This window comes from Lygodium microphyllum, chromosome 7 (assembly GCF_053477565.2).
Source record: "Lygodium microphyllum isolate KBCC chromosome 7, Lygodium_microphyllum_v1.1.10, whole genome shotgun sequence".
NCBI lineage: Eukaryota > Viridiplantae > Streptophyta > Polypodiopsida > Schizaeales > Lygodiaceae > Lygodium > Lygodium microphyllum.
In genome coordinates this window covers 143,715,539-143,731,892 of record NC_141141.1, presented here as the reverse complement: position 1 = coordinate 143,731,892, position 16,354 = coordinate 143,715,539, and the positions used below count along the sequence as shown (strand labels likewise).

General features: G+C 43.2%; 2 protein-coding genes across 7 annotated transcripts in view; both read left to right on the top strand.

Moving 5' to 3' along the window:
- GCN2 (protein kinase family protein) overlaps window positions 1-16,354 on the top strand; it is a 323,601-nt gene that overhangs the window by 84,018 nt on the left and 223,229 nt on the right. For all 6 annotated transcript variants that reach the window (XM_087682047.1, XM_087682045.1, XM_087682046.1 and 3 more), the window contains 2 exons: window positions 15,111-15,221; window positions 15,306-15,426. In XM_087682047.1, the coding sequence (XP_087538173.1) occupies window positions 15,111-15,221; window positions 15,306-15,426 (232 nt within the window). The remainder of the gene's footprint in view (window positions 1-15,110; window positions 15,222-15,305; window positions 15,427-16,354) is intronic.
- On the top strand, window positions 176-8,878 carry LOC148034044 (uncharacterized; the record flags this gene model as incomplete). The annotated part of the gene is made up of 2 exons (XM_087682260.1): window positions 176-2,674; window positions 8,807-8,878. Coding segments are annotated over 2 exons (2,571 nt in total), but the record flags the coding sequence as incomplete, so codon positions are not given.

The following is a 16,354-nucleotide window of genomic DNA, read 5'->3' as shown; positions in this document are numbered from 1 at the left end:
GAGGATCGCTCTCAAAGGAGAAAAGATCTACCTAGATGAAGACCTCACCCCAGCCCAGTTAGCCCACAGGAGGGAAAATATGCCACGTGTTCTAGAGGCACGGAAAGCAGGTAAATGGGCTGTATACAGAGATGGAAGAGTCATCATCACAGAGAAAAGGACGGCATGACGGTGCGCGGCCTATGAGACCCTGAAGTTCACACTGTGGAATTGCAATGGCTCCCTTAAGACAGATGTAGGTTATTTTGAGGATACTTTCAAAGGTATAGACATTGCTATGTATACTGAGACACATCAATGTAAAGACAGCCGTTTACCTGATGTATATGGATACAGATGGGAAAGTGTATATCGCCCTCAGCCTAGACGGCCTGGAGGGACGAGGGGATCAGGAGGTGTGGCAATTCTATTTAGAGAAGAGCTCCGAGATACAGTCCAAGTGGTACATAGAGATGTAGAGGCAAGATACATGTGGATCAGGTTACGTACAAGCAGAACTCGCGACATGTATATTGCCATATGCTATTTTCCCCCTGCATACTCTAAGTTTGCCCCTAAAGAGGCATCCCCGTATACACCACTATATGAGGACATAATGGGATACATGAGAATTGGGGATGTTCTACTAGCAGGAGACTTTAATGCACGCACAGGAAACAACCAATCTGCTTTCTTTGACACTAGTGATGAGATGTTCAGAGATATTGCATTAGATGAAGTGGGATTAGTTAGATCAGCCCAAGATAGAGAGATAACAGAATATGGAACACACCTACTGGCACTAGGAAGTGCACATGGTTTGGCCATCCTTAACGGGCTACCACAGTGGCCAAGATCTAATGGCTTCACATGTTGGAATAACAAGAAGGGGTCAAGCACAGTGGACTATTTGATTGGATCACCCAACTTGCTACCTGACATAAAAAGTTTTGAAATCTCGGACAGACCAATTGGATTAGTAGCAGACCATGCTATTCTAGCTTTCACAATGCAATATGGGCATATACATGAAGCACAGTCACATATACCAAAATTACCACGCTATGATTTTGTGGAAGCGACCTCACACATATACAGCATTACTGTGCGAGATGCATTGAGGGAGCTAGACACACAGGCCTCTCTGGATGAGTTTACAGGACAGTTGGCCGAGATAATACACACTTCAGCAGCATACGCTTTCCCACACACTACACCGTCAGATAAACCTCCACGAGGTAATGCTCCACAGAATGGCTGGTATGATGATGAGTGCAGAGAGACACGAGCACGTTTTCAGCGAGAGCTGGCACTTGGTATATGCGCCCATAAGCATGCTCGAACACTCTTCAGACGGTTGGTACGCAAAAAGAAGCAGGAATACCTGAGCAGACTAGAAACAGAAATGTATTCCATGTTCTTGGGGCAGGACAGCAAGAGAGCGTGGAAAAAGATGCATGAGAGCCAGCCACCCCTACAAATTACTAGACCGGATGATTGGCATGGATATGCTTGCACACTCTATGATATCCCTGGCCAAGAGCCTATGCCACTCCCCTCAACCTCAAGACCAGCAAATTGCAGATTTTTCACAGAAAAAAAAGTGAGGAATGCCATATGGAAGCTGAAAAATGGAAGGGCCCAAGACCATGAGGGTTTAGTGGCTGAACACTTCACGCATGCCTGTGATATTCTGGCACCAACGCTGGCTCACATCTTTAATAGGGCAGTTTGTGAGGGATTTCCAACCTGTTGGTCAGACCATATTATTGTGCCGCTCTTTAAGAGTGGAGACCCCGCGCTACCTAGTAACTACCGAACTATCATGATTGGACACATGCTGGCCAAGATATATGGCTCTATCGTGGAACAAGCGTTGAGTGAATGGGCCGAGATGCATGGCCTGAGGTCAAAAGGCCAGGCTGGCTTCAGGAGGGGACATACAACTCTAGACCATATCTTTACGTTGAGGGCAATCATTGAAGAAGGCAAGGCATTCAAGAAAAAGATCTATTGCTGTTTTGTGGACTTTCGCAAGGCCTTTGACACAGTGCCACGTGCTAGACTCATGAAAAGAATGCAAAACATTGATGTGCCCGTAGAGATACAGTGGAGTATCTATGTCCTATATGAGACAGTGACAGGCAGAGTACGAACACCTGAGGGCATCTCAGATACAGTCAATAGCACCATTGGGGTGAAACAAGGCTGTCCACTTTCACCGACACTTTTTGGGATGTATATAGATGAAATTTCAGAATATGTGGATAGGACAGGTGGGGCCGGAGCCAGCCTAGCTGGAGTGCTGATACCATTACTGCTTTATGCCGATGATATTGTACTTATATCTGACTCACCTGAGGGACTAAATAGACACTTGGATGCATTATCAGCTTTTTGCAGAGATAGAGATCTTAAGGTGAACCTTGGGAAAACTAAAGTTATGGTATTTAACACTTCAGCTGCTTGGGTGACAAGAGCTGAGCACCAGTTTACTTTTGACGGAGAGCCAGTGGAGATGGTTAGGCAGTATGTTTATTTGGGGGTCACATTGAAGGGACCACAGTTCTCTTGGAGAGAGACATCAGAGGCTCGTATGGCAAAAGCATATGCAGCCTTAGGGGCATTGGAGAGGCAATGTGCTCACATACAATTCCATGAGCCGCGCACCAAACTGTGGCTTTTTGACACCTTGGTTACACCCACACTCCTATATGGGGCAGCTATTTGGGGTCCGAGTCTGTTTCACACGAGGAGACAGCCTTTGGGAGACCAGGATGGACCAGAGAAGGAATACTATGATGGATGGGAGCATATGGAAAGACCACTGGTCATGATGATCTCACGCATGATACGAGCGAAGAGCTCGACCCCACATGAGATTATCAGAGCTGAGTTGGGGGCATCACCCATGGTGGCTGAGGCCTTGGTTCAGGCAGTGACTTTCATACATAGACTATGGGAGCTCCCCCAAGATAGATACCCACGGCTAGCCCTGGCCTCTTCTAGACAACTAGCAGCAGACGGTGACAGACACTGTTGGTATGCTCAGATGAGCACATGGATGCGTCTACATGGTCTGCAGATTGACAGACTACCCCCCTTTGACTATAGCCTGGATTGCCCTACACTTGACCTAAGCCGATCAGAGCTAAACCATGTGATCAGAGCAGACATACTGAAGTTAGATACGGAGAAGACCTGGATCCGACCCCCCTTGCCCCATGGCACGAGGATGGCACACTACCAGACCCACTTCCTCCAGGTATCTGAGGATGGTTTCATCACCCGACCCAATTACATGGACACACAGCTGCCTCATGGACTACGCACAGCTATTGGTCAGATCCGCACCTCATCCCACCACCTGAGGATTGAGACAGGCAGATGGGAGGGTATACAGACAGAAGAACGCATATGCCCACTATGCGACAGAGAGCCAGAGACAGAGGAACACTACATCTGCCGATGCACTGTATATTACGACATACGAGGTAGATACCACTGTCTGTTTCGAGAGGGTTTTGGACCCCTGAGACGGATCATGCAGTATGAGGATCAGAGATGCTTGGGATTTTTCCTCTTGGAGCTCCAGAGGCGCAGAGCAACAATTCTACGGAGTAGGAGGCCCCCACAGCTCGGCTCACATAGACAGAGAGCAGTCACTGACTTTTTCATGGATACACGACAGAATATGGCAGATACCACTACTACTGCCACACAGCCTACAGGAATACATCATCATTGGACCTCATCTTCTGTAGGTGTCCCTTTGGATAGAGCAGTGGCACTTAGCCGGTCTAGGCGCCCACGTCCACCCGGACGAAGGCCTAGACATCCACATTACAGACAAATTAAAGCCATCATTGAGCGCCACAGGAGACAGATGCCAAGACGCCTTAGCTATGCAGAGATACACTTCCCTAGAGAACAGACATATCATTGATGGAGGGTTTTCCTTTCTCTACTCTCACTTTCAGATCACTGACATGTTTCCCTTTATGGGACACTATTTCATTTCATTTCATTTCCTTTTGAGTCTTATAGGCATGTTCTTCATCTTTCTTCTCGTTCTAGATGAGAAACACACCATCATCATTGTATGTACTGTTTTGGTCTCATAGGCCACATTGGCCTTTTAGAGACGTTAATATACTCTCTCTCTCTCTCTCTCTCTCTCTCTCTCTGTGTTTGTGTTTTTGTTTTTGCAAATTGAGTTGCGTTTAGGGTTTGAATTTTGCATTTTACTGTCTGTGTTTGTGCTTTTCTCATGTTCATACACTCTATGTTTCCTTAGTGCAAACCCTAGCAGTTTCTTCACATGGTATCAAAGCCAGTGCTCTTGTAAAGAGTATCTTGTGGATATTGTGGAGGCTTGGTTTTGTGGGAGGCACATGAATGACTCGTAACTGAATCACAATGTCTTAGACACCTTCTTCTTGGGATCGCATGATGTCTTATGAGGCTTCTCCATCATTGGAAGCCTTGAGGAGGCATTATGGACTTGGTGGGAAAGACGACACCCCACCTTCACCTTCATTTTTTATGTTTTCTTCTATTTCAGATTTCAGCCTCATGATTGAGGAGTATGAAGAGTACTTGCGCATCACGTATAGTTGAGCTTACACTCCTTCTACCAGCTTTGCTACTCCATCCAGACCAATTGGTGAGGCTGGTCACCTCTTTGATCATGGAGGACATACGGCATTCGATATGATTGGTGATTTGTCTTCTTCCTCTCGGCCAGGTCCAACATTAGATTCTATGCCCCCTTTGACCCGTATGAATCAAAACCCTCTTTTATTTTTCCTTTTGGTGTGGAGGATCTGGATGATTTTTTGTATGTTAACTTCAATAGAGTGGGGTTCTCGAAGCAGACATCCTCCATTAGGTATATCTATATCTTCTGTTTCATTTTAGCATGTAAACGACTCTTCTCAAATCCCTCTTGTTCCACCCTCTTCTAACACCACACACCTCGATTTTCTCTCTTCATTCCAAAACCTTGGATTACACTTCACTTCCGCATCCAGCATACTAGGAGTTAGATCCTCTATCTTCGCCCCTAGCACTTCCCTTTTTCTCCATATCATCTTCTATCTACCCTCGTTACATTGTTAGGGTGAATGCCACCCTTTAACATTGTGTCTTTCACATATCCCAAGTGAACACTTCTTGTCACCCTGGGACGGTTGTGATGGGCATTCCCCTCATTACCCTTGGATACTCATATCCCCACTCATTGACCTTTCAGATGCATGGATTTCCATCCTTTGCTTGTGGTGCATTGTCACACATTCCTTGGGTCACTCTACGCAGAGATTTCGATCTCTACTCCACGTGTCCCTATCTCTCCTCTATGGGCTCCTCATGTGGTTACCATGCCCACATTTGGATCCACTATGCACACTTTCCACACGCACGGTGGGTACTTTGGGATTAATTCACAAGTGTACACTCCCCACTCTATCCAGCCTATCCTCATTACACACCTTATCCATCTCCTAGCACTACCACTCTTGTTGCAATGGCCAAGAATGCCCTAAGTGTCATTTTGACTGGTCGAATTTCACCGCTTGGTTGAACTTCATGCAACAAGTGCTTGAATCTTAGGGACTTTGGGACCTTGTCTTTTGGTCTAGAGTCGATGCTGAACCTTTGATTATCTCACCCTAATCACATCCATCAATGAAGAGTTTTCAATGCCAACGTTGAGTTAATGTAGGGGTTGCTTCCTGAGTTCCACTCTCAGTCACAACTTTTTCCCCTCGTATCTGAGTGTTGGAATCATCTATTGACTGCTATGTGATGAGAGATCGCACTCAACGTATCAATCTTGATTTTGAGCTTTCAGAGTTTTCCATTAAGAAAGGGGATGATTTGAAAGTCAAGTTGGCTGAATATTAGTGGTTACTCGCTGAGTTTGCCACTATTGGCTCCTCAAAGTCAGATGATGATCATGTTACGTTCTTTTTGAATAAGCTGCTTGAAAAATATATCATTTCATTCAACACATTATCTTGTTGCCTCGATTGGTGACCTTCTATGAGTTGGAGTGTCAGTTCTTGCGTATGCAAGGCTGCATGATTAAGTCCATAAGAAACCCTCCACATACTCATATTCAGAGAGGGGTTTGGTTACCTCTTGTTCACAAGGGAAAATTGGAGGTGGTAAGAGTCCAACAAGATACGAAGGAAAGTCAAAACAAGGGTGACAACACTTTCTCGACGGAACCAAAGAAACAAAACCCATTTGGCAATAACTCCCTAAGAAAAATAGGTTTTGCACACATTGCTAGACATCAGGCCATGTGGATGAGGAGTGTTGTATCAAGAGTCCAATGGGGCTATACCTTCCGCTACTACCCTGTCTGCTCCATCTGCCATGATGGCTACTGAACATGTGGCATGCAGACAATCTTAATAGTCTTTATCTTTCAGTACTCGTGAAGGATTAAGTGATTGGTCTACTAGCTACTCCTCCATTGCACTCTTTGTATCCATTCCTAGGTCATCCTCTGCACCTTCATCTAGGACCACTTCTCCATCTTGTCTAACGTTTCATTGGGAGTGATCTGTTGATGGACGTACATGATGGTGTCTCGATCTTTAGTTTTTCCTTCTTTAATCTTGTGCTTCATCCACTCACACATACACCCTCATTGCATTGTTATTCCATTTTTCTTTACTTTTTGTTTTGTTTTGCTTTGGAGCATCTCACTACTAATCTCTGTCTTACAAAATTTGATCACTCTTACAAGGTTTTGATTTTCAGTGTAGGGCTAATATGCAAGTTTGTACTTGTCCTTCCTAGGCTGGAATCATGGAATGTGTATCGTTCCTTCCATGGTTTTATCTTTTTAGGAGATTCGCTCTTCTACTAGTATGGAGGCTTTCCTTCTCGAGGGCGGATCATGCAACATCTCTCTTGATGCTATCATGGCGGTGTCTTCTACCTTGCTTTTCCAAATGGGGTGCTTCATCCTCATCCTCATCTTCATCATCATCATTCTTGGCACTACATGAAGACTAACAACAGGCTCCTCTTCCTTCTTTGGCACTGACATTCAAGATTGAGAGGGGGTTCCTATCTTTTCATGATATTTTATAGGTTTCGCACTTGTCTTGGACATTGATCTCTCTTCCTTGTTGTACCTTCTTCTTTGCATGGCATGATTTCATTATCTTTGTAAAGGGCACTTGGGCAATTGAACAAATTTTCCACGAGGGACACTGTCCAAGTTGCATCTATTGCACGAGCATTCTCAGCATATAGTATACAATGCATCTCATTGTGCATAGCACTCCTAAAGTAGATCCTGAGCTGTCTCCACTGGCAGTCCTTACACCACACCACCACTTCTTCATCACCTTTTCCCTCATCATAACCCGGGGAGTGGTTCGGTATGCTTATTTGTTTTGTGGTGTGTTGGATTTGACCATTCCTTTTCCTTCTCCTGTATGAGCATAATTACGTAAATGATCGTAAACCATCTCTAATCAAATTACTTAACCCAAAAAGAAAAAAAATGCTCATTGTGGTTCCATCCCCCTTTGTAGGACTTGGTCGGCCATTGGGCGGCTGACATGCACCTTTTGTGTAATGGCCTATCCTCTCTGGGGTGACTACTTGGATTCCCTCAGCAAGAGAACCATTGCCTTTGTAGTCTTGGTAGACCATTGGGCAGCCACTGTGCACCCTTTGTTCGATGCCTTGGCTGCTTTGGGGTGGGATGCCTTCCATAGAGACAGGGAACGCTCGTTCTGGCACATAGGAATGGATTAACGTGTTTGGGAGGTTGAGGAAATGCTGGCGGAACATTCCAGCCCGTTCCATGTCCCATTCCCTTCCGTTCCGGGCGGGTCCCTGGCCGTTCTAGGACTGTTCCTTGTTTGGAATGACCATTTCAGCAGCGGATATAAAAAATAATAATTATTTGCTCGCGCCCATTTAGGGTCGCGATTTGCTGGCCCGACGACGTCCGTTCTCTCGCTCGACTCCCGTCTCTCTCGCTTGCCTTGCCCCCCCGCCTACTCCTGCCTGTCCCGCTTGCCTTGCCTGCTACTCTCGCTTGTTGCTCTTGCCTGCCGTGCCTGCTCCGGCTTGCCCTGCTTGCCACGCGTGCCCTTCCTGCCTACTGCCGCCTGCTTCCGCCTGCCTCTCTTGCCTGCCTAGCCCCACTCCCACCCGCAATCAGGTGAGGAATCTCGTGTAAAGCACCAACCAAAGTATTTGTCTGATAAAAATTCGTACAGGTGCTGCATGGCTGTCGTTTATCACTTATCTGACTGGTATTTTGTTCAATGGGACCATTATCTTCCCCAAATTTGGGGCATTTTGGATTAGTTGTTGGCAGTTGCCCCAAAATTTGGGGCTTTCTCAAGGATTGGGGGCCAACTTTGGCTGCAATGTCCCCAAATTTGGGGCATTGGGATCCATCATTTTGGGATCTAAAAGAGCCCCAAATTTGGGGCATTTTGAATCAGTCATTGCCCCAAATTTGGGAGCTGAAAATGCGCCAAATTTTGGGGCATTTTCAGCAAGGGAATGCAGGCTGGAATGCCCCAAATTTATGGCATTTTGAATCAGTCATTGCCTCAAATTTGGTAGCTGAAAATATGCTAAATTTTGGGGCATTTTCAGTAAGGGAATGCAGGCTGGAATGCCCCAAATTTGTGGTGGCATTTTCAGTAAAAGGAATGCAGGCTGAAGTAGCACCAAAGTTCGGCCATTTTTAGCAAACATTTAACACATGCATGTTGAAATTTTGGCTGCAAATTTGTGCAATTTCATTGAACTTTACTGATTATTTGTCACTTTTATATAGATGGCAGCATTAACATCTATGGGATCTTCGTCGTCCTCAGTAGGTACTTCGTCAACAACTGGACGAAGTTGAAGCACTACTTGGCCATGGTGGGATGAGGTAGATACAAGGGTGCCATTGAGAGGTGGAGTGACTCGCCCTTGGAAATGTAAACTTTGCTCTTATGCTCGCACTAGTGGGGCTGATAAAGTGAGAGCCCATCTTATACATGAAGAGGGGAAAGAGGTACGTTTTTGCACCAATGTATCAATTGAGAAAATGCAAGAGTTATTTAAGTGCATAGCTACTTCTATGGGTAATTCGCATGCCAGGAGGACGCCAAATATAGTAGTGGATCCAACAACATGGACTCCAAGGCCAGGAGGGCATGGTGCTTCATGTAGAAGACGACCAGGATTAGTGGCTACGCAGCCTTCTCGTGGGCCATCAGTGGCAGTAGGTCATGGTGTTAGATAGAGTTCATTGCACACTTCATGGGAACCAAAGAAAAAAGAGAAAACAGATGCAGCAGTGGCACACTTTTTTTACCATGACCATATTGCGTTCAAATCAGCGAGGTCACCTTATTTTTTAAATATGTGACAAAGATTGTAGATATGGACCCACATATAAGCGCCCCTTCATCAGAAACTATCAAGACTATATTGCTTTAGAAGGAGAAAGCAGCCATAGAGATTGCAACAATAAATATTCTCAATCAATGGGCAAGAAATGAAGTGACATTGATAGGAGATGGATGGAGTGACACATGCCATAGGTCCATACATGGTGTTGTCGCATATTCTCGTGGGGATATATAATTCATTGGTAGTCATGATACTTTAGAGACTAGAAAGAGTGCAGATGTATTGGCATCCGATGGTGTGAGGTAGTGTAGATTGTTGGGGCAGAAAATGTAGTGCAATTTGTGGTAGATGGTGAACCTACAAATAGGGCAGTAGGAAACAGTTTAATAGCAATGTATCCACATATCACCTTTAGTCCATGCATGGTGCATTGCTTGAATAACTTGTTGAAGGATATTGGGGACTTGCCATAGATTGCATCTCTTATTGCGAAAGGCAATAAGATTATTACATTTATATGTAATCATTAGTACTACTTGCATGCTGAGTTTTGCAAGAGAAGTGACAAAGAACTTCTCAAATACTCGGATACACGATTTGCATATAACTTTCTTATGCTTGGTCGATTGCACTATTGCAAAGGTCCAATTAGGGAGCTATTTGCTAGTGATGAGTATGAAAATGGACTGGGGCTACCACTACTACTGCTGTGTTATGTAATACATATGTCTCTAATAGAGATTTTTGGAATGAGGTGAATTGCACCAACCAAATGGTTGATCCTATTATGCACATGTTGAGGCTTGTTGATGGCATGAATCCATGCATTGGGAAGATCTATGAAGGTATGGATCGCATGATTGAGAGGTTGGAGAGTTGGGAACCAAATGTAGACAGGTATGAGCAAATCAAGGAGTTATGCATCAACAGATGGAATGAGTATGACTCTCCTATGCATGCTGCAGCATATGTGCTTGATCTTGAGTTTCAAGGAAAGATGCAAGAAAGAGACCTTGAGGTGGTCAAAGCTTGGAACACATTGCTTGTTGCAAGGTTTTATTCTAGCTGTGAAATGCAATGCAAAATTAAAAATTAACTCTCTGTGTATCGGCAAACATTAGGGATGTTTGGTACAGAGGATGCACTAGAGGACATGACAAATATTGGGGCTGCTTTATGGTGGGAGGATTAGGGGGTAGAAGCTCTAGAGTTGCAGAGTTTGGCTATTCATATTCTTAGGCAAACAATTAGCTCTTGTTGTTTAGAGCAACTATGGACCTCATTCAATCACATTCACTCAAAGAAGAGAGAGTCTTGGTACAATGAAGATGAATGACCTAGTTTATGTGAGCTCCAATCTTCGCTTCCTAGCTCGTACATCAGTTGCAAAGGCTAATTTTTTTATACGTTGGGAAAAAGATGATGATGATGATGATGATGATGATGATAATGGTGATGGTGAGGATGTTGTTCAGCAAGATGAGTATTCAGGCATAGTGGAGCCATTTTCCACGAATCAGAGCATTTAGTGGCTAGCCTTTTGGAACTATTGACTTGGAAATTGGAGCTCTTGTAACTTGGATCTTTAGACTTTAAAGTTTAGTGTATATTTTATGTCTTTGCAATGCACACTTGTTGGACTTATGAAACATTGTTGATTACAATGTTGAATCATGAATGCGACAATCCATTGTTGATTATAATGTTTTGAATCTTTATTATTGTTGAAACTTGATTATTATGTCTCTAATTTCACAAATTATGGTTGGTATGATATATCTCTCTAGCTTCTAAGACCTAAGTGTTCTCTCTCTCTCTCTCTCTCTCTATATATATATATATATATATATATATATATATATATATATATATATATATATATATATATATATATATATATATAAAACTATGATGCCTTCCTTTCTAGCCCTGTTTTGGGCCCGAGAGTGGGTGTTGAGCTAAAAAATGCATTACATGCTAATTAGCCTCTTAAATAGCCCCAAAACATGCTTAATTAATGAAAAGCCCTAAAACAGGGAGTTGTTTGAGAGAGTTTATGCGCAAACTCTAATTTGGGAGGGTCCATCCACATCTATAAATAGACAGCTGCCTACCATTTAGTCTCATCCTTCTATGCAAGTTTCTCACCTTTGTGTGCAGATTTTGGTCATAAGTCTCCCACCACATGGTGGTCGAGCCTTAACGACTACTGCCATCACTTCGTCTACTTGTCTAGTTGCTTGGTGACTGCTTCCTTGTTGCTGCCTACTGCTGCCTGGTGCTCCTCCACTGGCTCTATTTGGACCTCCACTGCTATCGCCAACTTCAATCTACCCTCCATTAGGGGTATTTGGACCGTGTCTACCATCGCTAGCCCTTAGACAACTTGTGCCAGCTGCATTGGCTCTCCAAGTGCCGAGGCAACATGTGTTCTTCATCTAACCTAACGACTCATGTAGGCTTGCATTTTGTAGTTTGGGCTGCCATCTTCCTTCTCCATTGTTTGTCTACTTGCGTTTGGTTCATCTACTACCTTTGGGATCGGCATTTTGCAGCTTTCTGTCCTCCAACTACTCCAATTGGTGGTTACAATAGTCGGGATGTGTCTCCAATGGATGTCACACTCCGACATGCTAATGCTCTATCCTTGAGCATTTTGTACACTCTTACATTCATTTGCATTGCTTCATTCACTTTAGAGTTCTCATTCTCTCTTTGTTTGTGTTTGTGTTTTTGCGTTTTGAATCTTGAGTTTTGCACATCGCTGTCTGAGTCTTTGTGCTTCTGTGGTGGTCATACACTCTATTTTTCCTCAATGCAAACCCTAGTAGTTTCTTCACAAGAGGCTCTTGTGGAGTGCGTTGAGGGAGAAAGCAAAGTGTGATGTCCACTGAAGATGGATCTTGAGTACAGTGACCACCAATTGGAGCTGAATTTGATGCAGGTGTGAGCAAACAGCAAAAATGCAGCCAATAGGACAGATGTTAGAGTAGGATGGTCCATCAAGAGAAATGCGAGAGTAGTGGAGCCTAATTAGGAGCAAAACGCAGCTGTCCTTCGAGTGTAGATCAGTAGGGTGGCAGCTGTAGAAGGCAAAATAGGTGCTCTCTGATCAGTGGTGTCAAAGATGCTGTCTAGCAGGTGTAGCATGTGATTAGCTGTCAGATGCATGCTGTAGGTAGCAAAACACAGGCTGATTAGGTCATGCTGGTGCAGAAACCGGACATTAGCAAGATGGGGAAAAACAGAACTTTAGGAGTTGCCAAGATGATGGGCTATAGCTAGAGGTGACCATGACAACAGGCTGGGTGAAGAGCACAGCAGCTAAGGCAAGCCGTAGACTATTTGAGTCACTAGGATGAAAGGGATAGCTGAGGATGGGAGCTGCAGGAGCTGGAGATAATGGCAGCCGTAAAGTGGAGTACAATGCAGGCTATAGGAATCACCAGACTGACTCATGCAATGGAGATTGCAATAGAATAATTATAGCTATTTTGTCATCAAGTGGAATTAGGAGAAGAAGAGTCCAGGGGGCGATGTAGATGTAGGATTCATAAGGAGATAGGGAGGGGAGGATATGTACCCTACGCCATTTGAGGTTGAATTGGAGGAGCATTAGATGTAGTGATCCGTTCATGTAGATATTTGACCCACTTACTTGAGTAATCAACTACCTAGACTAGAGTTGCATTAACAAAGAGATGCTTGTATTCAATCGGCTCATAGCGCACCCATCATCCATGCCAATCCTCATGTTTGAAAATATGGTTACCAATTACCTCTAGGTAGGGTATGTTGATTCACAAAGCAATGGACATTTATGGGTGTGATCAAGAATAGGGACCTTGAACTGAGCCTTCACATCCAAGTGGAATTGCTGGCCCAAACCATTGGTGGCCAAACTGTAGTGGGCATAACCACACCTAGATTAAAGGTCAATGGGACTAATACTACATCGCCACTTCAGCCTTTTTAACAGGACATTTATACTACACTCTTAGTAATATTCATAGCCTACTATTGGAAAACTTGGAAAATTTTATAGCCTTGTAGTCTGTTAGTTATAGTTTATCATGTGTACAGTAATCAGTGTGTTAGTTATCATGTGTGTCACTCTGTTAGTTTATCACAGCCTGATCTGCGTTTGCAACTGTAGCAGGTTGTTTTTGCACTTTTATACTTCTCTTCATTAACCTCCGCTCCAACTCCTTGTCACTGCACTCGGGATCCATCTCCAGTGGACGACACACATCAACACCTCCCTCAGCCTGCTCCCATGAGCCATCGGCTGTTGGACAGCTTTTCCCTTGAGCATTCTGTACATTTTCATTCATTTATCAATTCATTATTGAGTTATTTTCATTCTGCGTTTTGCATTATGTGTTTTAATGTTTTTGCATTAGTTTTGGAGTTCATTTGTTTCAGCCACAGTCGTACACTCAATGTTTCCTTTTGCAAACCCTAGTGTATCAACATATAAATCCCCTATGCAAGTACAAAGTAAGCCTATGAAATCAAAATCAAGTGATTACAATGCTTCCTAGTCTACCAAGTCCTAGTGATTGGGTTGGCAGCTGGGAACACTTGAATAGGGGCTGCAGTAGTGGATTAGAGAGCTGGAGTGATCATAACAGCAGCTAGAATCAAATTCAGGTGTAGGCAGCCTTCAGATGATCACCGCAGCAGTTGGAGATGATGAGGAATGAGTGGGGAGCAGCAAGAGGTGAAGCTGGCAGCCATGTGGTGAGACAGGATGAATTGGGTTAACTTGCAAAACAAGGGATAGGAAAATGGCTGGGCAGCGTCCTATTTATAGATGTGGATCCTCCCAAAGTTTGGGTGCTTGCTTATAAGACACAAAAACTTTGGTAAGTTTTGAGTTTTGGGGCTGTTTTAATGAAGATCTCATGTGTAATGCATCTTTTTTCGCTTAACATTATAGCCCAGCTAGTACGACATTCACCTTTGGGAAAAGAGGACGTTTTTAGACTTTTTTTGCATGACTTGTTCCAATTGAGAACCCTCAGATCTATCTGTATTCTATTCCCATATGATATCGTTCAGTTAAAGAGTTAAAGAGAGCTTCAATGCAGATATTATAGAAAATTTAATGTGCAATGCCAATAAATACACATATGCAACAATGGAGACTGTAATTCAGATATCATAGGAAACTTAAGGTACAGTGCCAATGAATACTAACATGAATTTCAGACATTTTGGGTAATTTTGATAGTCTACATGAATCTTGTTCCTGCAATCTACATAGTGTGCTTCGTAATCAAACCTTACTGAACATACATAATCAATATTTTATAAATACTTGGCCTTATTAGTTGCCTTAAATGTTGGCCTTCTAGCATTAAAAAAATGACATCTGCTCTTTCATCAAGTTTTGGATGTTTCAGCTCTTTCTGTTTGCCTTAAGGGGCCCAGGCATACAATATCTTTCATGTCTTGGTGATTGGCAGTAAAACTAGGAAACGTAAGATGAGGAAACAATCCTATCCTCTTTCAAAGCCATGCAGTTCCTTTTCCCAACTTCATACGAAAGTCAAATGGCATTGTTGAACTAAATACTATGTTCTTAGTGGGTTTGTGGTGTATGATCTCTGATGAAAGCTGGACATGACTTCAGATTTTTAAGATTATTTTGATTGCAATGACTAACTTATGTTTACCAGTCAATCTTTTCAGAAGATGATGTTAGTGGCTGTCTTTTCAATATTTCTTGGCAGGTTATCCCACAGTGGATTACTGATTTGGTTGTGAAGCAACCACAGCTTTTTGATCTAGCGTTCTGTCGAATTTTCGTGGACTGCATCAAAGAAACAAATGTTCCATTTGGGGTTGCATCCTAGCTATTTGCTGATGTTCATTGGAATTTCTGTCTTTGTTTTAATGGCATACTAATATGGGCCTTGTTTGAACAGGGGCCACTTGCTGCCAAAAGATTTTGGACCATTGATGAAAATGATCTCAATGGGAAAAGCAATATATTTGAAAGAGCTAGTTCGCGCTATGCAAATGACTTTGAAGAGATTTCATTGCTTGGTATCTGCTCTCATATATTTGTTAAATTCTAATTTATGTTACCTTTTTCTACCTTATTTGGGTGTTTTTTGTTTGTTCATGTATGTGTGCACCAGCCCATTTGCATACGTGCTTGCACTTGTGCCTACGTGAGTGAACGTGCATATGCAAGATTCTATGAGCTGAGATTACATTGCACATACCATGGCCAAATTGGACTTTGGTTTTAGAATGCAAGATGCTGTCTTTTCGTTGTCTGAGGACAGTGACACTTTTGCTATTCTAGGACAGGATTTATCTGAACCTTGGTCTTTGGGAAAGATCAGTGTCTTAGGGCTGTCCTTTGAGTGCTTTATTGTATGAAGTGGCCATTCATCCATTGCTCAAATGCTTAAATCTTCTAGTAGTCAGAGGTAATTTGCACGAGTTGAAATTGCCTAATGATTCACAATATTTTGCCTAAGCATATGTTTATGATTACTTTTTTATGCCTAGAAATGATGAGCAAAATGATAGGACTTTGATATATCATTGGAAGCTTTTTCATTGAGTGTTGGTCTAATATCATCGTTTACTATGGCTTGGGGAAATTCCTCCTCTTGTTGATGATATTGAAGCCCTAGTCCAAGATTGCCACCTACATCAGATACATCAATTCAATGAGCATAGATAAGCTACCATTTTGAACCTTAGAGACATCACAGAGGATTGTTATGCACAGCCACAAACTGTCATGGCATGTTGTAGTACTTCATGGGTTCTTGGAGCACAGACTGGACTCTGCAGGTTACCACCTTTCCAGCATGATGATGATTCCTAATACTTTCGACCCTCCAGATAGGAGAGGAACAGAGTTTTGAGGCACGAATTGATACACATGCATACCTGAGAGACTCGGTTGCACCCCCTACGCACCAAGATTCAACACTAAATGAGATCACTTTCTCAG